This window comes from Corythoichthys intestinalis, chromosome 17 (assembly GCF_030265065.1).
Source record: "Corythoichthys intestinalis isolate RoL2023-P3 chromosome 17, ASM3026506v1, whole genome shotgun sequence".
NCBI classification, from domain to species: domain Eukaryota; kingdom Metazoa; phylum Chordata; class Actinopteri; order Syngnathiformes; family Syngnathidae; genus Corythoichthys; species Corythoichthys intestinalis.
Window position 1 is genome coordinate 14,592,467 of NC_080411.1, and position 24,014 is coordinate 14,616,480.

The window sequence follows — 24,014 nt, forward strand, 5'->3', positions numbered from 1 at the left end:
GTTACACCCCATTTAGTTCCACTACCACAGTTCATGGCTAAATAACGCTTGGAGACGAATTACCGGTTACGGCAGAAATAATCACTTCATATATACTACCAATTTCCTCAGTTCCACACAGTACATCAGGGGTCAGCAACCCTGGTCCTCGAGTGCCACTATCCAGCTTGTTTTCCATGCCTCCCTCCTTTAACACACCTGGATCAAATAATCATGATCGTTATCAGGCTCCTGCAGAGCTTGCTGATGAGCTGATCATTTGATTCAGGTGTGTCAAAGGAGGGAGAGATGGAAAACAAGCTGGATAGTGGCACTCGAGGACCAGGGTTGCTGACCCCCGCAGTACATATTCCACGTAATTGATAAAGGTCAACTTACTGGATGACTTTATGAGGTAGTTGTAGATGTTTCCGGACTCCACTGCAGGCCATTCCTTTGGATTGTTTATCCAGCTATCAGCTGTGACTTTGAGATATGTTGAATGATCACAATGGGAGTATGTCATACTCTCAATGTGAAACATTAAAACTGTTCAGACCAACCGGACACAGACTTCTATTCTCCGTGTCTAACAGCTGAACAGGACAGGTTAAAAATACCTCCGTGAAGTTGGCCCCCCATCAGACGCAAATTTATATAAAAATTATGTCAATCGTTTGTGCTATGATTGTGCTCGTTTGTGCCATCATCGTTTTGCAGTTATTAAACATTGTTTTTTTAGGTCATCCAGAGTTCACCCAGCCCCCCATCTGCAGTCTGCAACTTGCGGTCTCATGTCCTGCTCTTTATTCCTGTGAAATAAGGGAAATAATTAGACCGGCTCGGACTAAAAACGGCGATTTGAACAGCAGGATATTATGGCTTACTTACAGTGTTTATATTTTTTGGTCGTCGTCGTGCAGGAATAAAGATTGCGTCCACTGGCAGGTTTCAGTGACGTTCTCCGCTGATCTATTGTGCGGCCTGCAGCGCTGAAAACTGACGTCATCACTAGACATTTTTATGAATATCTCGAAAACCGTAACAGTTCAAACAAAACTTTTTGCAGCACAATCCAGCACTAACGACGAAGAAAGAAATGGCATCATCGCCGTTCCATTCCGCCGCAGATGGGGGGCTGCGCGTGACGTCATCACTAGACATTTTTATGAATATCTCGAAAACCGTAGCAGTTCAAGCAAAACTTTTTGCAGCACAATCCAGCACTAACGAGGCAGAATCAAATGACACCACTGGGGTTCCATTCCGCCGCAGATGGGGGGCTGGGTGAACTCTGGATGACCTAAAAAACAATGTTTAATAACTGCAAAACGATGATGGCACAAACAAAACTTTTTGCAGCACAAACCAGCACTAACGACAAAGAAAAAAATGGCATCATCGCTGTTCCATTCTGCCGCAGATGGGGGGCTGCGCGTTACGTCATCACTAGACATTTTTATGAATATCTCGAAAACCGTAACAGTTCAAACAAAACTTTTTGCAGCACAATGCAGCACTAACGAGGCAGAATCAAATGACATCATCGCCGTTCCATTCCGCCGCAGATGGGGGGCTGGGTGAACTCTGAATGACCTAACAAACAATGTTTAATAACTGCAAAACGATGATGGCACAAACGAAACTTTTTGCAGCACAAACGAGCACAATCATAGCACAAACGATTGACATAATTTTTATATAAATTTGCGTCTGATGGGGGGCCAACTTCACGGAGGTGTTAAAAATTACTTTTAGACTCGATTATTCCATCAGACGGGAAAAAATGTCCAACATTATAACACGTTCAAGCTTATCAAACTTTATTTCAGACTGCAATTTTTTTCCTTTTTTTTGTTGCAATAACACCAAATATCAACAGCGTAATACTTGTATGGCTCTTGAAGATACACGAATAGAATAAAAATACCCTGTTTAAACGTACAACTAATGCAAAGTGCGCAAATCATCAAAGTTGCTTTCAGTCGACTGCATTTTCTTTTCAATGGTGTAGAGGCTTTACATTCAGATTCTACGGGAGTAAATATGAGGATATTTTAAAGCAACACTGAATAACTTTACAATACTCATTGAGCATGGTAACTTTTGCGGAATGAGTTTATCACTAGTAGAGATCCAATCCGTTTGAAGTGGGAAGGATGGCAGCGAATAAACAATTGGACAGCTGTGGTCATCAGTGGCAGCCAATGCCAGTAAATGACTTCATCTCCCGTTGCTTTTTGGTCAGTTCCTTTATCTTTTTGGGGCCTTTACGGGTCACTTCCTGTTGATTTTGGGGTATTTTACGAGTCACTTCCTATAGACTTTGGCTCATTTCCTGTACATTTCAGGTCATTTCCTGTTAATGCTGGGGCATTTCCGGGTCACTTCCTGTTGATTTCGTCTCACTTCCTGTACAATTCGAGTCATTTCCTGTTGATTCTGAGGCATTTCCAAATCACTTCCTGTTTAACGATGACTTCCTGATGATTTCAGGGCATTTCCGGGTAACTTCCTATTCATTTCGGGTCACTTCCGCTAAATGGCGCTCACTTCCTGTACATTTTGGGTACACTTTCTGCAGATTCCGGGGCATTTTTCGAGTCACTTCGTGTTCATTGTTGACTTTGCGTTGATTACAGCTCACTTCCTGTACATTTCAGGTAATTTCGTGTCGTTTCTGAGGCATTTATAGAACAATTCCTGCTCATGGGCCACTTCCTGTTGATTTCAGCTCACTTCATGTATATTTTGGGTCATTTCCTGTTTATTCTGGGGCGTTTCCGGGACACTTCCTGTTCATCAGTTACCTTCTATGGATTTAGGGGGATTTAGGAGTCACTTCCTATTGATTTTGGCCTATTTCATGTACATTTAGGGTCATAGGGCAGGCGTCACCAAACCGGCCTTCATCGCCCGTTGTGGGTCCTGGTTTTTCTTCCAACTGATCCAAGACAGACTGTTGAACCAATGCGATTTCTGCTAAAACAAACAGCATCTGACTGCAATCAAGTGGTTACACTTGGAAAACACCAGATTGGTGAAAAGGTGTCATCTTGTTTGGTTGGAAAAAATCCTGCAGCCACAGCGGGCCTTTATGGACTAGGTTGGAGACCCATGTTCGGGGGCATTTCCAGGTCTTTTCCTGTTGATTTCGGCTCACTTCCTGTACATTTCGGGTCATTTCCTGTTGATTCTGAGGCATTTCCAGGTCACTTCCAGTTCAGTAACCCAAAAATCAACAGGAAGTGACCCGTAAATGCCCCAAAATCAACAGGCAGTGACTCGAGAATGTCCCCCCAAAAATAGGAAGTGATTATATCAATAGAAAGTAACCTGTTGATTTGACGGCGTGTTCCTATTGATGTCAGGTCACTTCCAGTTTATTTCCGTTCACTTCCTATACATTTTGGGTAACTTCCTGTTGATTCTGGGGCATTCACGGGTCACTACCTGTTTTATCGGTCACTTCCTGCTGATTTTAAGGCATTTCTGGGTAACTTTCAATTAATTGCAGGTCACTTCATGTTGATTTCGGCACACTTCCTGTACCTTTTGGGTCATTTTTGGTCTATTTCCTGTTGATTCTGGGGCATTTGCGGGTCACTTTCTGTTGATTTTGGGTTACTGCTAAAAAAAAAAATGACTCAAAAATGTCTCTATGTAAATAGGAAGTGACTCCAAATCAACAAAGAGTAACCTGTTAATGCCCTAAAATGAACAGAAACCTTTTTAAACCATATATCAATACTTGGTGGGAGCATATCGATGATCTTTCAGGCTACAAAGTATCGCAACATATGCATCACCTTTTTGATACTTTATCACACCCCTCCTTGCACAGTCTGCCGTTAGCCAAACCAGTACCGCTTTTGTCCACCGGTGTCGCCAAAATCACTGAAAAACTGAAAGTTATTAAGTGTTGCTTTAACAGTGGGCACTTGATTAGTATTTTTTTTATGATATCCTCTTAAGCTAGTAGTGACCCATGTGTTCACACACAATTTACAACAACACACAAACAGCAGCTCGAGTTTAAATAACCATTTTGGCAACATATCGAGGCATAGAAAGACACAAATAAAACACGTTGCGATACAACATGGAGGTAATATTTGAGTTTGGCATGACACGAAAGATTATTACTGTGTATAGTTTGTGTTTCCTCACATGCTGTTTTTTCTTCAGCTAAGAATATCAACGCACACAGAGCAAAATGTCGGCCTTTGTGGCCATATTTATACAGGAAAAGTTGAAAGCTGCTCGACGCAATGTAAACAAATAGCGCTAAATAAGTCAAGCGTGACCCCTATAAAACCCTTCAAACGTCATATTGCACTCACGCTGCGCCGAATGGAATCAGCTCTGGCCTGTTTAAACCATCTTCAACAAACAAACAAACACGAAAAAAAAAACAGATAATACAGATATAGAATTAATAGCGTATTCGATAATACTATTCTTATTATAACAGCTTGTGCGTGTCCACACGGATATAAACGTTTTATATATAGAGATATGATATAAAAAATACATATTCACATATTGCTATAAGGACTACACTGAGGAACGATTTGAAAAAAAAATTTGATTGAGTTAGATTTTTAAGCTGATCAAAACTAATATTGGCTCTCAACCAGTAAGCGTTTGACATAATATTGGCGTCGGTTTTGTGGTGAATAATACCGGTCAAGGAAAGCATTTAAAATAATGGCAGCATCAGACTAATCCTGTTGATTTTGGGGCATTTTGGGGTCACTTCCTGTTTGTTTGTTTTTGAGGCATTCCAGGGTCACTTCCTGTTGATTTGGGGGCATTTCCTGTTGATATCGGGTCACCTGGATTGAAAATCAATGGGAGCGAATGGATGTTTTGTGCCATTTATACGAATGGCAAATAGGGCCATTGGAAATCAATGGGAAATTTTGCTCATTAGAAATGAATGGGCAAATTTTGGCCGAACAGTACATTTTCAGCAAAAGGTTTTGATTTGGGGCCTTTCAGGGTCACTTTCTGTTCATATTGGGTCACTTCCTGTCGATTTTGGGGTGACTTCCTGTTTATTTATTTGATTTTGAGGCATTCCAGGCTCACTTCCTGTAGATATAGGGTCACTTCCTGTTGATTTGGGGCATTTCCTCTTGATATCGGGTCACCTGGGTTGTAAATTAATAGTGAATGGATGTTTTTTTGCCATTTAAATTTACAATGGCCCTATTTGCCATTGTAAATCAATGGGAAATTTTGCCCATTGGAAACGAATTGGCAAATTTTTGCCGAACAGTACGTTTTTAGCAAAAAGTTGTATTGGGGGCATTTCTGTGTCACTTCCTGTTGATATTGGGTCACTTCGTGTTGATTTGGGGTGTTTTGGTGTGACTTATTGTTTATTTATTTGATTTTGAGGCATTCCAGGCTCACTTCCTGTAGATATTGGGTCACTTCCTGTTGATTTGGAAGCATTTCCTGTTGATATCGGGTCACCTGGGTTGGAAATCAATTGGAGTGAATGGATGTTTTCGTGCCATTTAAATGCATGGCAAATAGGGTTACATTACAGGGTCACTTTATGTTCATATTGGGTCACTTCCGGTGTATTTATTTGATTTTGAGGCATTCTAGGCTCACTTCCTGTTGGTTTGGGGGCATTTCCTGTTGATATTGGGTCACCTGGGTTGGAAATCAATAGGAGTGAATGGACATCGTCATGCCATTTAAATGCATGGCAAATAGGGCCGTGAAAATCAATGGGAAATTTTGCCCATTAGAAATGAATTGGCAAATTTTGGCCGAACAGTACGGTTTTTGGCAAGAACTCTTGGTAACACTCTCTGTTCATATTGGGTCACTTCCGGTTTATAATTTTGATAATGAGGCATTCCAGGCTCACTTCCTGTTGGTTTGGGGGCATTTCAAGGTCACTTCATGTCAATTTGGGGCATTTCCTGTTGATATCAGGTCACCTGGGTTGGACATCAACAGAAGTGAACGGATGTTTTTGTGCCATTGAAACGAATGGCAAATAAGGGTCATTGGAAATCAATGGGAAATTTCGCCCATTAGAAATGAATTGGCAAATTTTGGCCGAACAGTACATTTTTAGCAAATACTGCAGAGAACTTTTGTGCCCCTTAGTTTCCTGAATTTTTTTCATGTATAAATGATGTGATTTGGACAAAAATCGTGGGACAAATAGCATTTTGAATTTTTTTTTTTTTTTTTTTTAAACAAGTCTTTGGTTGAACTCTCATTTTTGGAGTGTCAAACCAAAGAGATTAATTAATTAAGAAAACAGGGGTCCTATTGTTCAAAACTTTGTTTTCACACTCCAAAATGAGTTCAAAACAGCTTTTAGATCCAACTCAGCAAAAAACGCGTCCCCCAGTGGTCTAGGCCGGCGTCTTGAAACGAGCTCGGCCGGATATAACATAATAGCTATTCTACCATATTCTCCTCCAAACAAATATGAAATAAAGGCGGTCACGTCGGCGTGAACCGGCGCGGAGCCGCTTTACGCGATTTACCAATTGAAGCCTCCCATGCACAGAGAGGCTTCAATACCGGTCAAGACTGGTTTGAAAACAGGCCAGCCGCAGCGTGGTCCAGCCCGTCAAGTTCGTAAGCGCAACAACGGTCATTTCCCTTTCTGTACATTTGAAATCACAAAAGAGTGGACAGTGAACCCCCCTCCAGCATGATCGTGAACTGAGCCTCAACAGAAGATTCCGGTAAAAGTCGGGCAACTTCAAGGTGAGGCTCCTGCGAAATGTAGGCGAACTAGTAAAGATATTGAGAAAAGTCCAAATAGCTTGTTTTCCTGAATAAAAATATGATGGAAAATTAAAGACTTGTGGGTACACCTACCGAGTGACGACCGTGACTTTACATAGTTGGTGGATTTGTGATCTGCTTGAGTGAACTATGTAAAGTCACGGTTACTATCCAATATGTACCCACAAGTCTTTGCGCCTGTGAATGGCGCAAAGACTTGTGGGTACATATTGGATCACTTGCTGTCAATTTGGGGGCATTTCGTGGTCACTTCCCGTTGATATCGAGTCACTTGGAAATCAGTAGGAGTGAATGGAAGTTATTGTGCTAATGAAATGAATGGTGAATAGGGCTATTGGAAATCAATGGGAAATTTGGGCCATTAGAAATGAATGGGTATGGTTTGGGCAAATTTTTGGCCAAACTACATTTTTATATCAGGTCACTTTCTGTTGATTTTGGGGCACTTGGGAGTCACTTCCTGTTGATTTTGAGGCAGTTCAGGTGTCACTTCCCATTGAAATCGCTGCACTATCTATTGATTTTGGGGCATTTCAGGGTCACATCCTGTTGATATCCGGTCACTTCCTGTTGATTTGGGGGCATTTTGGAGTCACTTGGGTTGGAAATCAATAGAAGTGAATGGAGGTTTTTGTGCCATTGAAATGAATGGCGGGCAAATAGGGCCATTGGAAATGAATGGGAAATTTTGCCCATTAGAATTGAATGGTTGTTTTTGGCAAATTTTGGCCGAACCGTACGTTTTTATAAGATCACTTCCTGTTGATTTTGAGGCATTCCAGGGTGACTTCATTTAGATATTGGGTCCCTTTTATTGATTTTTTTGGCATTAGAGGGTAACTTACTGTTGATATCTGGTCACTTTCTGTTGATTCGGGGAAATTTCAGAGTCACTTCCTGTTGAGTCACTTGAGTCGGAAGTCAATAGGGGTGAATGGAGGGTTTTTGTGCTATTGAAATGAATGGCAGGCAAATAGGGCTATAAGGAAATGAATGGGAAATTTTGTCCATTAGAAATGAATGGGTATGTTTTTGGCGAATTTTGGTCGAACTATACGTTTTTATATCAGATCACTTCCTGTTGATTTTGAGGCATTCCAGGGTGACTTCCTGTTGATTTGGAGGCATTCCAGGGTCACTTCCTGTAGACATCAGAGCATTTTCTTTTGATTTTTGGGCATTTCAGGGTCAAATCCTGTTGATTTGGGGGAATTTTAGGGTCACTTCCTGTTAATTTTGGGGGCATTTCAGAGGCACTTCCTGTTGAGTCACTTAGGTTGGAAATCAATAGGAGTGAATGGAGATTTTTTTGCTATTGAAATGACTGGCACGCGAAAATGGTCATTGGAAACGAATAGAAAATGTTGCCCATTAGAAATGAATGGGTATGTTTTTGGCAAATTTGGGCCGAACCGTATGTTTTCATATCAGGTCACTTCCTGTTGAATATGGGGCATTTGGGGGTCACTTCCTGTTAATTTTGGGGCATTTCAGGGTCACATCCTGTTGATTCTGGGGCATTTAACGGTCACTTCCTGTTGATTTGGGGGCATTTCGGAGGCACTTCTTGTTGAGTCACTTGGGTTGGAAATCAATGGGAGTGAATGAAGGTTTTGGTGCAATCGAAATTAATGGCAGGCGAATAGGGCTATTGAAAATGAATGGGAAATTTTGCCCATTCGAAATTAATCGGTATGTTTTGGGCAAATTTTGGCCGAACAATACATTTTTAGCAAAAACTGTATAGAACTTTTGTACCCCTTAGCTTCCTGAATTTTTGAATTTTTAAAAAAATAAAAAATAAAAACGGAGGGTTCACCGTACAACAATCTTTTGAGTTTCTCTTTCCGTAAATTTGCACCTACAAAACAGAATACACTATTAGAATCACATCAGTACGCCAGCTCTGCTAGCTAACGGCACGCACATCACGTTTTCGGACGCACAAGTAAATGACGTTCCTTCTCTCGGTGAGCGGGGGGGCGGGCGTGGGAGGGGAGGGAACAGCGCCACCTGTCGAGATGCGAGCCAGCGAGCGTCATCGCAAAGGGGCGGACTCGAGAAAAACCACAATGTCAAGCTGCGCCTCAGACACCTCGCTTATTCCACTTTATCTTCCACAGATGTACCAAAGCACCGGTAACTAAGCCCCCTCCCCCCTGCCGCGAGTCGGAACGAATGTGAACTTTACACGAAAAGGGATGCCTGCTTCTAAGCCAGGGGTTCTCAAAATTTTGGGGTCCACGGACTGCTCAAGACAGGTCACGATGATCTCACAATATGGGATACAACAACTACCGGGGTTAGGAAAGCATTTGAGGATATTCTACAAAACAACCAAGAGACTAGTAGATGTCCAATCCGTTAGGAGTAGGAGGGATGGCAGAGAATGAACACATTCATTGCCACAGTCCCACTTCAAATGGATTGGACGTCTATGGCCGTCAGTGGCAGCCAATGCCAGGCGGCAATGAGTTAGTTTTGGGGCATTTTACGTCATTTGCTGTTGATTTTCAGTCACTTCCTTTTCCTTTTGGGGCATTTACAAGTCACTTCCTGTTGATTTTGGGTTACTGAAAAGGAAGTGACTTAAGAATGATTTATTTATTTATTTATTTATTTTGCTTTTAATCAAGAATCGAGACTGTTTTAAATCTATGTCTATATAGAATTCGGGGATTTAAGCATTTATTCACAAGAATTTTCACCGGAAAAGCTGTGTTTACATCAGGCGGCTGCTGGCTACGTATATTGACTAGAATTGTACTTTGACATATTTACATAATATAAATGCTAACTGCACGTTTTGTTTGTTTTTGTTTTTTTTTTGGCTTTCAACCAAGAATCGAGACTGTTTTGCGTCCATATCTATAAAGAATTCAAGGATTTAAGCATTTATTCCAAAGAATTTTCACCGCAAAAGCTCTGTTTACATCAAGCAGCCGCTAGCTACATTCACTAACAGACTAGCATTGAACTTCAACATATTTACTTAAAATAAATGGTAACTGTACGTTTTTTTTTTTTTTTTTTTGCTTTTAACCAAGAATCGATACTGTTTTAGGTCCATATCTATAAAGAATTACCGGATTTAAGCATTTATTCACAAGAATTTTCACATGAAAAGCTCTGTTTACATTAGGCGGCCGCTAGCTACATTTACTAACAGACTAGCATTGTACTTTGACATATTTACGTAAAATAAATGTTAACTGTACGTTTTTGTTGTTGTTGCTTTTAACCAAGAATCGATACTGTTTTAGGTCCATATCTATAAAGAATTAGGGGATTTAAGCATTTATTCACAAGAACTTTCACATGAAAAGCTCTGTTTACATCAGGCGGCCGCTAGCTACATTTACTAACAGACTAGCATTACTTTGACATATTTACGTAAAATAAATGCTAAGTGCACGTTTTTTTTTTTTTTTTTGCTTTTAACCAAGAATCGAGACTGTTTTACGTCCATGTCTATAAAGGATTCAGGGATTTAAGCACTTATTCACAAGAATTTTCACCGGAAAAGCTCTGTTTACATGAGGCGGACAGTAGCTACATTTACCAACAGACTAGCATTGAACCTCTACATATTTACGTAAAATAAATGCTAATTGCACGTTTTTTTCGGGTTTTTTTTTTTTTTTTTTGCTTTTAACCAAGAATCGAGACTTTTACATCCATGTCTATAAAGGATTCAGGGATTTAAGCATTTATTCACAAGAATTTTCACCGGAAAAGCTCTGTTTACATCAGGCGGACGCTAGCTACATTTACGAACAGACAAGCATTGTACTTGGGCATATTTACGTAAAATGAATGCTAACTGCACGTTTTTTTATTTTTTTGCTTTTAACCAAGAATCAAACTTTTACGTCCATATCTATATTGCTGCCACCACATTGACTTACAGACTAGCATCGTACTTCGACACATTTATGTAAAATAAATGCTAATTGCACGTTTTTGTTGTTTTCTTTGCTTTTAACCATGAATCAAGACTGTTTTACGTCCATATCTATAAAGAATTCAAGGATTTAAGCATTTACTCCCAAGAATTTTCCCCGCAAAAGCTCTGTTTACATCAGGCAGACGCTAGCTATATTCACTAACAGACTTGCATTGTACTTTGACATATTTACGTAAAATAAATGCTAACTGCACGTTTTTTATTTAGCTTTTAACCAAAAATCGAGACTGTTTAACGTGCCTATCCATAAAGAATTTGGGGATTTAAGCATTTATTTACAAGAATTTTCACCAGAAAAGCTCTGTTTACATCAGGCGGACGCTAGCTACATTCACTAACAGACTAGCATTGTACTTGCACATATTTACGTAAAATAAATGCTAACTGCACAGTTTTTTATTTTTTGCTTTTAACCAAGAATCAAACTTTTACGTCCATATCTATAAAGAATTCAAGGATTTAAGCATTTATTCACAAGAATTTTCAACGAGAAAGCTCTTTGTCTGTGATTCCACTTGGTCAGCTTTGACAGCCTCGCCAACAATGCAGGCCCCCTATGTATCGGCCCCGCGCCCCCGTCAATACATTATGAAGTCTATGATTTTATGTGACTCAAGAATGTATCAATGTGACTAGGAAGTGACTCAAAATCAACAGGAAGTAACCTGTAAATGCTCTAAAAGGAAAAGGGAGTGAGCGAAAATCAACAGGAAATGAAGTGAAATACCCAAAAATTAGGTCATTTTGGCGCATTTCAAAATTCAGCCATTTTGGAGAATTCCACATCATTTCCTGTTGTTTTTCAGTCACTTCCTTTTCCTTTTGGGGCATTTACAGGTCACTTTTTATTTTATTTTGGGGCATTTACATGTCACTACCTGTTGAATTAGGGGGCATTTACAGGTCACTTCCAGTTGATTTTGGGTTACTGAAAAGGAAGTGACTCAACAATGTCTCCATATGACTAGGAAGCGACTCAAAATCAACAGGAAGTAACCTGTAAATGCTCCAAAAGGAAAAGAAAAAAAAAAATCAACAGGAAATGACGTGAAATGCGACCAAATTAGGTCATTTCCTGTTGATTTTCGGTCACTTCCTTTTGATTTTGGGGCATTTACAGGTCACTTCCTTTTGATTTGGGGGTATTTACAGGTCACTTCCTGTTGATTTTATGTTACTGAACAGGAAGTGGCTCAAGAATGTCCCCAAACCAATAGGAAGTGACTCAAAATCAACAGGACGTTACCTGTAAATCACCCCAAATCAAAAGGAACAGACCGCAAATCAAGAAATGTACTGAAAGGCCCTATAATTAATTGCCACTGACGGCACTAGACGTCCAATGTCTGTCTGAGTCACTTCCTGTTGATTTGGGGGCTTTTCCCGAAATTTCCTGTGGATTTTGGGGCACTTATGGATCACTTCCAGTTGATTTTGGGTTACTGAACAGGGTGTGACTCAAGAATGTCCCCAATATAAAATAGGAAGTGACCGAAAACCAACAGGAAATGACGTGAAACGCCCAAAAATGACCTTGTGACCTGTAAATTCTAACAAAAGACCAACAAAAGTGACACTGACAGTGCTAAATGTCTAATGTCTCACCAATGTCAATGGCACTTAATTTTTCCAGCATTTCAGTACATTTCCTGTTGATCTGTGGTCACTTCCTATTGCTTTTGGTGCATTTACGGGTCGATTTGAGTCACTTCCTATTCATTAGGGGTCATATCCGGGTCACTTCCTGTTCAGTGACCCAAAATCAACAGGAAGCGATTAATAAATGCCCCAAAATCAACAGGAAATGTCGCGGAAAATGCCCCCAAATCAACAGGAAGTGACCCAGGAATGCTCTAAATGTGTTGATTTTGGGTAACTGAGCAGGAAGTGACCTGTAAATGCCCCAAAATCCACAGGAAATGACCTGAAATGCCCCAAATATGAACTAATTGGGCGCCATTTAACTGCAATGGACGTCCGATCTGTTTGAAGTGAAAGTGATGGCAGCGAATGAGAGTATGTTCATTCAAAGCCAGTCTTCCCGGTTACAGTTCACTTCCTCTTCATTTTAGGGCATTTTCAGGTCACTTCCTATTGATTTGGGGTAATTCCCGGGTCACTTCCTGTTCAGTTACCCAAAATCAACTGTAAATGCCCCCAAATCAACAGAAACTGAACTGAAATGCCCCAAAAATGAACTCATTGGCTGCCATAGATGTGTGAACCCTATGTATCGCCATATTGTGAGATCATATTATCATATTAGGAGGGTCCCTCCTCTTCCATTTTTTAGTATTTTGTACCAAGAAACTGTTTAAGTGAGTTGAGGTGCTCTTTTGATTGGTGCTTCCACATTTTTTTTGTCCAATATGATTTAAACCTATATACGCCTCCCCTTAATAATCTACCGCAGATGACTTTTCAGTGCCGGTTCGAGCGATCCGAGGACCCTAGTTTGAGAACGTCTGAAATCTAAACAAGACAGGTGAGAACTAACGACTGCCCCCATCATGCACGCGGCGCTTACGGGACAAACCAAGAACGGGGGGAAGCCTTGTTGATCACAAAACTCCACGTTTGTCTATACAAATGTACTCAACACGAGACCAGAGAGCCTCACGACACCGACAATCTCAAGACAAAGAAGCAAAAGAGCTCACCGCCCCGAATCGGCGACCGCCGTGACGATACGCCCGCACCGCCCGCCGCGCGATTTAGCTGCTCGGTCCTCGTCGTCCCGTCCCAAAAAAAAAAAAAAAAAAAAAAAAGCCCCTCTCCTACAGGAAACGCCGTGTCGAGGACATTCTCGCCCACGTTTGTCAGTCCTCCAATCGGCGGAAGGACGCGACGGCAGCGCGCCCGGAGGGATTAACTCGGGGGCTGAAATCAAGACTCCCGGTGTGGTCGTCGAAGATGAGCACCTGGTGTGGCTCCGCCCCCTCCTAGAGCCCGGTGAGGTCCACGATGGCCTTGATGAAGATGGTGTCGTCGCGGATGTAGGAGTTTTTGGCATCCAGTTTGGAGAGCGGGCAGAAGAGCGGGCAGCCGCTGGCAATGTTCATCTCGCTCACCGGTCGCTGGAAGGACGACGAGGTGACGTCAGGTCGGAAGGCGTCGATGATGTGCTCCCGGTTGCTCTGGTCCAGCAGCATCAGTGTCACCTGAAGAGGAAGATGGAAAAAAAAAAAACTCGATTCAAGTTTTTCACTGAAGTGCTACTATGAAGGACAGTATCCCTTTTGGAGTTGCACCTGAACGCAACACACTGTATTGAAAGGAGCTACAGGAGGGTGACTCTCATAAGCTAACCAAAAACTAGACGAAAACCATATGCTGCATAATGATATTGACGGGTCAGATTCAACATTCAGTGCGCCACGCCTTCAAGTAGGGGGCCATCCCATAATCCGCTTCAGTTATTCGGTCGCAGCGACACATGCAGCGATCCAACGCCGGATTTACGTTGAAAAAGTACGAAAGCTGTACCGCATATAAACAGGAAGGATTGTCTTAGGAGTGATTTGTTTGAGGATTCAAGGTAATCATTATATTTTTCGTACCATTGTATGCATTTTGAAACGTTGTGGTAAAAAATCAATTGAGAAATTAGCCATTTAGTATTGTACTTCGCAATATTTACGTAAAATAAATGCTTCCTGCACTGGTTTTTTTTGCTTTTAACCAAGAATCGAGACTGTTTTACGCCCATATTTATAAGGAATTCAGGGATTTAAGCACTTATTCACAAAAAAATTTCACCGGAAAAGCTGTTTACATATGGCGGACGCCACATAGACTGACAAGCATCGTACTTCGACATATTTACGAAAAATAAATGCTAACTGAATGTTTGCTTTTAACCAAGAATTGTGATTGTTTTACATCCATATCTATAAAGAATTTAGGGATTTAAGCATTTATTCACAAGAATTTTCACCAGAAAACTCTGTTTACATATGGCGGCCGCCACATTGACTGACAGGCTAGAATCGTACTTCGACATATTTACGTTATTTACGTAAAATTAATGCTAACTGCCCAGTTTTTTGTTCTTTTAACCAAGAATCGAGACTGTTTTACGTCCATATCTGTAAAGAATTAATGGATTTAAGCATTTATTCACAAGAATTTTCACCAGAAAAGCCTAACCCTTTACATATGGCTGCCGCCACATTGACTGACAGACTAGCATCGTACTTTGACATATTTACGTTATTTACGTAAAATAAATGCTACCTGCACTTTTTTTTTTTGGCTTTTAACCAAGAATCAAGACTGTTTTACGTCCATATTTATAAAGAATCCAGGGATTCATTTATTCACAAGAATTTTCACCGGAAAAGCTGTTTACATATAGCTGCCGCCACATTGACTGACCAGTATCGTACTTCGACATATTTACGTAAAATAAATGATAATTGCACCTTTTTTTTGCTTTACACCAAGAATCGAGACTGATTTACATCCATATCGGTAAGGAATTCAATAATTTAAGGATTTATTCACAAGAATTTTCACCATAAAAGCTCTGTTTACATATGGCGGCCGCCACATTGACTGACAGACTAGCATCATACTTCGACATATTTACATAAATAAATGCTAACTCCGTGGTTGTTTTTTTGCTTTTGACCAAGAATCGAGACTGTTATACTTCCAGATCTGTAAAGAATTCAGGGATTTAAGCATTTATTGACAAGAATTTTCACCGGAAAAGCTTTGTTTACATATGCCGGCTGCCACATTGACTGACAGACTAGCATCATACTTCGACATATTTACATAAATAAATGCTAACTCCGTGGTTGTTTTTTTGCTTTTGACCAAGAATCGAGACTATTATACTTCCAGATCTGTAAAGAATTCAGGGATTTAAGCATTTATTGACAAGAATTTTCACCGGAAAAGCTTTGTTTACATATGCCGGCTGCCACATTGACTGACAGACTAGCATCATACTACTACATATTTACGTAAAATAAATGCTAACGGCACGTTTTTTTTTTTTTGCGTTTAACCAAGAATCGAGACTGTTTTACGTCCATATGTAAAAAGAATTCAGGGATTTAAGTATTTGTTCACAAGACAAGAATTTTCAACGAAAACATCTTTGTCTGTGATTTCACTCGGTCAGCTTTGACGGCCACGCCAACAATGCAGGCCCTCTATTAATCGGCCCCGCCATATCATTATGAAGTCTACGACGAAAAACAATGAAATGACTAAAATATGACAAGTAATTTTGGCCCAAAAACTAAGACAAAAATTAAAAGAGCTGCCAAAAACTAAAATGCTCCTGATACAACATTTTTAAGGGGGCAGTCACTCGCTCCCTTTACCATACCTTCTGGTTGAAGGGCCACTTGAGCAACGCGTCGCTCAGTCCTCGCATCACCACAAAGAACAAGGACAAGTGGCTGCCGCGCCCTGTCCCGTCCCCGTTCAGATAAATCCGCAGACACATCTTGTAACCGTACTTGCTGGTGTAGAATGCTGCGGAGGAACGAGACAGGAAGTGATTCATTCGCACCAAAACTATCAGGTATACAGTGTTTTTGTTTCTTTTCTTAGGCAATAGTCTATAAAAGCGGTTCTCAAAAAATAATGCTAGCGTGCGTATGCTAAATTGTACGGTTATTCAGTTTTACCAGGGTCTAAATTGGGTAATGTTTAGCATACCGGGCGCAAATTTTGGTAAAAAAGAAAATCACGACCTATTCGCGAGTACTGTATATACTATGGAAGTGTATTGCTGCCACCCAAAAAAAAAAAAAAAAAAAAGAGGTCCATATGACGTTTTAACATGATTGTTATCACATTTTTACGATAATTATCACGATTTTGCATGATAATTAATACGTTTTCACATGTTATAATTAGGGTGGTTCCGATCATGTTTTTTTGCTCCCGATTCCATCCCGATCGTTTTAGTTTAAGTATCTGCCGATCCCGATATTTCCCGATCCGATTGCTTTTTTTTTTGCTCCCGATTCAATTCCAATCATTCCCGATCATATACATTTTGGAAATGTATTAAGAAAAAAATGAATAAAACTCGGACGAATATATACATTCAACATACAGTACATAAGGACTGTATTTGTTTATTATGACAATAAATCCTCAAGATGGCATTTACATTATTAACATTCTTTCTGTGAGAGGGATCCACGGATAGAAAGACTTGTTATTCTTAAAGGATAAATGTGACTTTGTATATTGTGACTAAATATTGCCATCTAGTGTATTTGTTGAGCTTTCAGTAAATGATCCTGTAGCCATTTAACTGTTGTCCCCAAATGCATGATGGGAAGTGCACCCATGACTGTGCGTAGTGGTACCAATTGATATATCTTCTCTGCGTTGGGAAATAACATAGGGTGTTAAGAAAACGATCAATTACTACCTTTCTTCCCCACATTGCTTCCCACTATGTTTCTAATCGTAGGGAGAGGGATTGTAAGGCTTTAGCCAATTTTAAAAAAGGCTCCAAAGGCTGCCAAAATTCACTGTACTCATTTTACGCTGCCTTTTAGCTCTATATATAGGTAAAACGGCGCCATTACAGATTGAACGTGACAATGCGTGAGTGGGCCGTGCAGCGCATGCATTAATTGCGTTAAATATTTTAACGTGATAAATTTTTAAACAAAATTAATTACCGCCGTTAATGGGATGAATTTGATAAACCTACCTACTAAAGACTGGATGAGTGTAACATATTATGTCTGTAACGTTAAATACAATTAGAAAACGATTTATTAAAAAAATATATACATATTAAAAAAAGGCATGTCCGATATTTTTTTGCTGATTCCGATACTTTGAAAATGACGTGATTGGACCCGCTCGATCGGCATCATCTCTAGTTATGTTTTTACATGACAGTATCACATTTTTACATGATATTTGTCACGCTTTTCCTTGATATCACACTTTATCATGAGTGTCAGGTTTGAGGTTTTTGAGTTAATACGTTTTCACATGTTATAATGTTTTTACATGAGAGTATCACGTTTTCACATGAGTATCACATTTTTACATGAATGTTATGTTTTTACATGATAATTATCACATTTTTACATGAAAGTTATCACACTTTTACTTGACAGTACCACATTTTAACATGAGAGTATCACGTTTTACATGATAGTATCACGTTTCTAAATGTTATCACATTTTACATGAACTCATACAGTGTATCACAAAAGTGAGTACACCCCTCACACTTCTGCAGATATTTAAGTATATCTTTTCATGGGACAACACTGACAAAATGACACTTTGACACAATGAAAAGTAGTCTGTGTGCATCTTATATAATAGAGTTAATTTATTTTCCCCTCAAAATATCTCAAAATATAGCTATTAATATCTAAACCCCTGGCAACAAAAGTGAGTACACCCCTTAGAAACTACAGACATCCCTTTACGTCCAAATTGAGTACTGATTGTCATTTTCCCTCCAAAATGTCACGTGACTCGTTACAAGAGTGCTGTCAGCGTTGCTGCAGAGATTGAAGGGGGGGGGGGGGGGTCAGCCTGTTAGTGCTCAGACCATACGCCGCACTCTACATCAAATTGGTGTGCATGACTGTCACCCCAGGAGGAAGCCTCTTCTGAAGACGGTACACAAGAAAGCCCGCCTGTCTCATCAGACCATAGGACATGGTTCAAGTAATCCATGTGCTTTGTTGACATGTCTTCAGCAAACTGTTAGCGGGCTTTCTTACATGAACGTTATCACATTTTTACTTGACAGTATAAAGTTTTTACATGAGAGCATCACGTTTTTACATGATTGTTATCACGTTTTTACTTGACAGTATCGCGTTTATACATGATAATTATCACATTTTCACGTTATCAGTTATTACATGACAGTAACACGTTTTTAAATGATAGTTATGACGTTTTTACATGAAAATTATCACGTTTATACTTGACAGTATCACGTTTTTATGTGACAATTATCACGTTTTTACATGATATGACGTTTTTATGCGATATCATGTTTTTATATGTTGGTATCACATTTTTACATTGTACTATCATGTAAAAATTAAGGGAGTGCCCAAAAAAAATCGATAATTAGATGCATCGCGATTTGACACATGACGATTTGATTACGATTCATAAATGTTCAAAAACGATGATTTTCCCTAATAACTTTATGACAGCCGCTCGTAGCGGAACGAAATTCAAGACAAGTCTGCCGCCCGGACACCTTTAACGGACGCACGCACAATGTATGATGGATGCTGCCAGTTACAGAGCGAGAGGTTTACTCCTTTTCAAAAGACTGGAAAATAAATTTGTGTATGAGACAGGCAGGAACCCGGCAGTCATGGTTCTGTGCGCAAGTTATTTTTTAGAGCGAGAGGGGGAGATAGTTCACTGCTTCTTGTCTTTCCGTTGTCCAGCAGTAGGTTCAAGTCGTGTCAATTGGAAGTCCCTAGTGTTTTGCTAAGTCCCGTGTCAGTCTGTCAGAGGTGAGAACACGAACCCTCTTGTAGTGTTTAGCCTTTATTGTTCTTGCTTTTGAGATGTTAGTGCCGAGCGCTATGCTAGTTAGCGAATTGGCTAACGTGTCCATTGGTGCGTTGTTTGGTGGTGTACAAAAGTTATTCCTGATGCAGAACATGTAAAACCAGGACTAAGTACAGCAGTAACACTACAAACATGCGTTCCAGTTGAATCATTAGGATATTTTAAATAAATGGACATAAATTTGTCCGGCTACTTTTTTAATTAGTGAAGTACGACGCATCGATAATCGTGATAACTGTGATCATCGTTCAATAATCGAATCGTAGCACGCTGATTTGTAATCAAATCGAGGGGTGCTGAAGATGGCACACCCCTAGCAAATATGTTATTCGGCAGGTTTTTGTTTTTTGGGTGCCAGCAATATGCTTCCATAAAATACTGTACTTTGTATTGTAAATTAACCATACTTCATGTGAAAGTCATTCATAATATATGTGCTGTCTGTCACTTTAAGGTCTTAATTAAAGGGCAAAAAAACCTAAAAGTTGTTCCTAAATGTTTCAGAATAAACCTTTCTGAAAAATAAAAACTGAATCTTTTGTAGTTTAATTTTAATACAACCAAACTGTACTTGGGGAAAAAATGGGTTAAACTTCAACTTTAGTCAATCTTTCGCATACCACAACAGGGAGCCAGCATACCATTGTTATGATAAATAAGTGAAGTAAAAACTTGGGCAGAAAATCTAATATGCATCACGATTTGGACGATTTTCATACCTGGCGAGAACATGGCGGGGGCTCGACCGGCGATGGCGTCCTGTCTCTTTTTGGCAAAGTCAGAAATCCTCCATACAAAGACACCGTCGAAGGTTGTGGCGGACATCTCCCTCAGCCGACCCTCCATCTCCGCTACCGTCAGGTCCTTCAGGCCCACCGTCCTCTCTAACTGCCGCACCTGCCAGACCGGTTCTCCGCTCAGTCGAAGTGGACGGTATGTACGTATACGTCTAATCCACTATTAAATCAGGTGATATTGACCTGAACGGAAATCAGGGCTGAGCACATAATTTTCAGAGACTGGGAATCGGGTAAAAAAAAAAAAGATCAGGTTTTTAAAAGGTAATTATTTTCAAGCATTAACTTATTGGCGGTCATTGGCCGCAGGTCACTTCCTGCTAATTTTGGGGCATTTACAGGACATGTCAATTTCTGTTCAGTAACCCACAATCAACAGGATGTGACCGGTAAATGCCCCAAAATCAACAGGAAGTGACCCGAAAATGCCCCAAAATCCCCAAAAAAGGGAGTGACTGAAAATGAACAGGAAATTATCTGAAATGCCCAAAAATTAACAGCAGGGCCGAAAACCAAAAGTGTTTTTTGCCATATGGCACAATTTTTTCTCCATGTGGCATTTTTTTTTGCTATGTGGCCATTTTTTAACCATGTGGCAATTTTTTTTGCCGTGCCGTGTGGCAAAAATTTTTTGCCATGTGGCAATTTTTTTAACCATGTGGCATTTTTTTGCCATGTGGTATTTTTTTTGCCATGTGGCATTTTTTTTTTGCCATGTGACATTTTTTTTTTGCCATGTGGCAAAAATTTTTTGCCATGAGCCATTTTTTTTGCCACATGGCAAAAACCACTTTTGGTTCTCGCTGTCTCTCAAAATTAACTCTGTGCCTGCAATTAATGGCCATAGACATTTATGGATATCTTTCTGTTCAGTAAACCAGAATCAACAGGAAGGGACGTGTAAATACCCCAAAATCAACAGTAACCCAAAAATGCCTCTAAACGAGCTGATTGGCTGCCCTTGACAGCCATGGACATCCAATTCGTTGAAGTGGGAGGAATGGCAGTGAACTTCGAATGGATAATCCTGGAATTTCCATTTTATGGGTATTTACGGGTCACTTCCTGTTGATTCTGGGTTAGTGAACAGAAAGTTACCTGTAAATGTCACAAAATTATACAGGTACAGGCCACTTCCTGTTAATTCAGTAATTCAGAATTAACAGGAAGTGACCTGTAAATGCCCAGAAATTAACAGGAAGTGACCTGCAAATGCCCCCAAAATAACACGAAGTGACCGATACATGCCCCAAAACCAACAGGAGGCTACCCAAAATTGAAAATGCTGAAAATGCCCTGAAATGAACAGGACGTGACTTGTAAATGCCTCCAAAACCCGGCTAGTAATGTTGTGGTTCATTTGCCCCTCCCAGTCAAAACAGATTGGACATCTAGCTCCATCAATGACAGCCAATGAGTTCCTTGCGATTAATGCGCGTTTTCCGCCAGGCTGACCTTGTTACTCAGAGCCTCGATCTTGTCCTGGTCCAACTTGTGCTGCCGGTTGCTGGCCTCCATGGTGGTGGCGAAGCGCTCCACCTCTCTGTTCAAGACGCACACCACGTTCTCGAAGGTGCCCGCCTTCACCTCCAGCTCGGTGCAGCGGCGGCCCAGCTCGGCCACCTTGGTCTTCTCACTGTGGAGCTGCAGCTCCAGGGCTGCGCCAACCGAGCTAGGCAGCGGCGTGAAGGAGGTCGATACGGACAGGGCGGGAGCTGGAGCGGGAGGCGGGGGAAGGGGACCCTGGCCCAGCGGGCCCGATCCGGAGGAGGAGGCGACGGCGGCTCCCTGCACGGGATGCCCGGAGGAGGAAGAGGAGGCGGTGGTGCTGAGCTGGGAGACCCGGGCCTCCAGTTCCCTGAGGGACTGCTGCAGTTCCACCAGTTTGTGTCCTGCCACCTCCAGTCCCTGCGGCTGCAGCCCCTCCATGCTCACCTTCATACCCATGATGTAATGCAGCAGCAGGTTGAGGTGTTCATAGGCAAAGGCGCGTTCATGTTCATGAGTCTTTTCCTTCTCCACCTACAGACAAATAATTGCGGAATAACTTAGAATAACCAGATCAATCCATTTGACGTTAAAGGTGCTATAAAATGCTACAACGAGTCAGCAGCAGTTGAAAATTTTGCTAGCAACCTGTTGGTTCCTTCTGACCCTTTTTTAAAATGATATATAGATTCCCGGCAAGAACATATCGATAACTTTTTGGGATAGAAAGTAATGCAATACATCACCATTTGGATGTATTGTCATACTCCTAGTGAAAACTCACTCACCGACATGTCACACCCCACCACGTGAAAGCGACACGGCATCCTGAATTTGCTGCAGAACTTGATGTGGTCCACATACTGGAAAACGGGAAAAGTGTCAGGTGTCGCATCAGAAAGCCTGAGAGAGATAAGCGCTCACCTTCTCCCTGGGTATCTTCTTCTTAGCGCAGCCCTCGCAGATCATCGGGTATTTGGGGCAGATCTCATCATGGGCCTGGTGAGCAAACAGTCAAAAAACAGAGACTGGTGAGTTTCCACGTCTATCGCTGTCAAAGAACAAGATTTCATATTTCTGACCCCTTAAAAAGAACCAAAATTTTCTAACCTTGATGTTCTTAAAGTGAAAGGGTTCCTTGCAGTACTTGCAGTTGAGAGTCCTCTCTGGGCACTCGCGCTCGCTGTGCCGCTCCTGCTCGTTGAAACGAATGCGCTCCTTGCAGGACGGGCACGGGACGATCATGAACTCGCACTTTCCCTCGTGGCTCAGCTGAGACACATGACATACGTTTGCTGTAAGACGCTTGCGTTTTGCAACAGCCAATCCATCCATTTTCTCCCGCTTATCCGAGGTCGGGTCCCGGCAGGGAAGCCCAGACTTCCCTTTCGCCAGCCACTTAATCCAACTCTTTCTTGGAGGATCCCAAAGTGTTCCCGGTCCTGGGTCATCCCCGCGGCCTCCTCCCAGTGGGACGTGCCCGGAACACTTCACCAGGTGGCGCCCGGAAGGCATCCTAATCAGATGCCCGAGCCACTTCATTTGATTCCAAGCCCCTCCCGGATGACCGTGTTTCTCACTTTACCTCTCAGGGAGAGCCCAGACACCCAGTGGAGGAAACTAATTTCGGCTTCTCCTTTCTGGGGTCTTGTTCTTTGGGTCACGATCCACTGTTCGTGACCAAAGGTGAGGGTAGGAATGTAGATCGACCGGTAGAATAAAGAGCTTTCCCCTTTCAGCTCAGCTCCCTCTTCACCACGACGGACCGATGCAGAGTTTGCATTACTGCAGAGGCAACAACGATCCACCTGTCGATCTCCCGTTCCATTTTCCTCTCACTTCCACCTTTTCCTGACTAAGGAACATGTTCTCAGATTTGGAGGTGCTAATTCTCATTCCAACTGCTTCCCACTCTGTTGAGAGCCGCTCGAGGGAGAGTTGAAGATTGCAATCTGAACTATACCCTACCCAACTCAAACCCCTTAACTGAATGCCTAAATGATCCCAATAACCTAAATGCTCATAACATCCTCTAACTCTATAAACGTTTCCCTACCTATCTTAAAACCCAAACACTAGACCTAAATCATACAGTAAGTCCTACGACCCAAAACCTAACCTCTTTGATACAGATGCCCATCAAACCAGTCCACCTACTTCTGTCAGCCAGGTTGGTTCCCCGGAAAAGCGGGTAGTCATCCGGTACGCCCTTTCCCGTGTGGTTGTCGTAGTAGAGAACAGGCTAGCAACCCCTTTTCCAGTCCCAGTTGCTGGAGTCCCTGCTCATCACAGTTCCCGACCATAGCTGACCGCCTTCCGGCTTAGCTCCCTCTTCATCATGACGGACCCATGCAGAGTCCGCATCACTGCAGACTCCACACCGCACCACACCGCCTGTCGATCTCCCGTTCCAATTTTCTCTCACCCGTGAACGAGACCCC

General features: G+C 41.4%; 1 protein-coding gene across 1 annotated transcript in view; it reads right to left on the reverse strand.

The window, feature by feature from the left end:
* Positions 1–1,744: 1,744 nt before the first annotated feature.
* Positions 1,745–24,014, reverse strand: part of LOC130905547 (TNF receptor-associated factor 2-like) — a 36,841-nt gene continuing 14,571 nt past the window's right edge. Inside the window, exons 5-11 of the mRNA XM_057819060.1 lie at positions 22,684–22,845; positions 22,498–22,572; positions 22,362–22,436; positions 21,541–22,107; positions 20,008–20,185; positions 16,083–16,231; positions 1,745–13,899 (exon numbers count right to left, since the gene is read on the reverse strand). Of these exons, the coding sequence (XP_057675043.1) occupies positions 13,681–13,899; positions 16,083–16,231; positions 20,008–20,185; positions 21,541–22,107; positions 22,362–22,436; positions 22,498–22,572; positions 22,684–22,845 (1,425 nt within the window). The 3' untranslated portion in view covers positions 1,745–13,680. The remainder of the gene's footprint in view (positions 13,900–16,082; positions 16,232–20,007; positions 20,186–21,540; positions 22,108–22,361; positions 22,437–22,497; positions 22,573–22,683; positions 22,846–24,014) is intronic.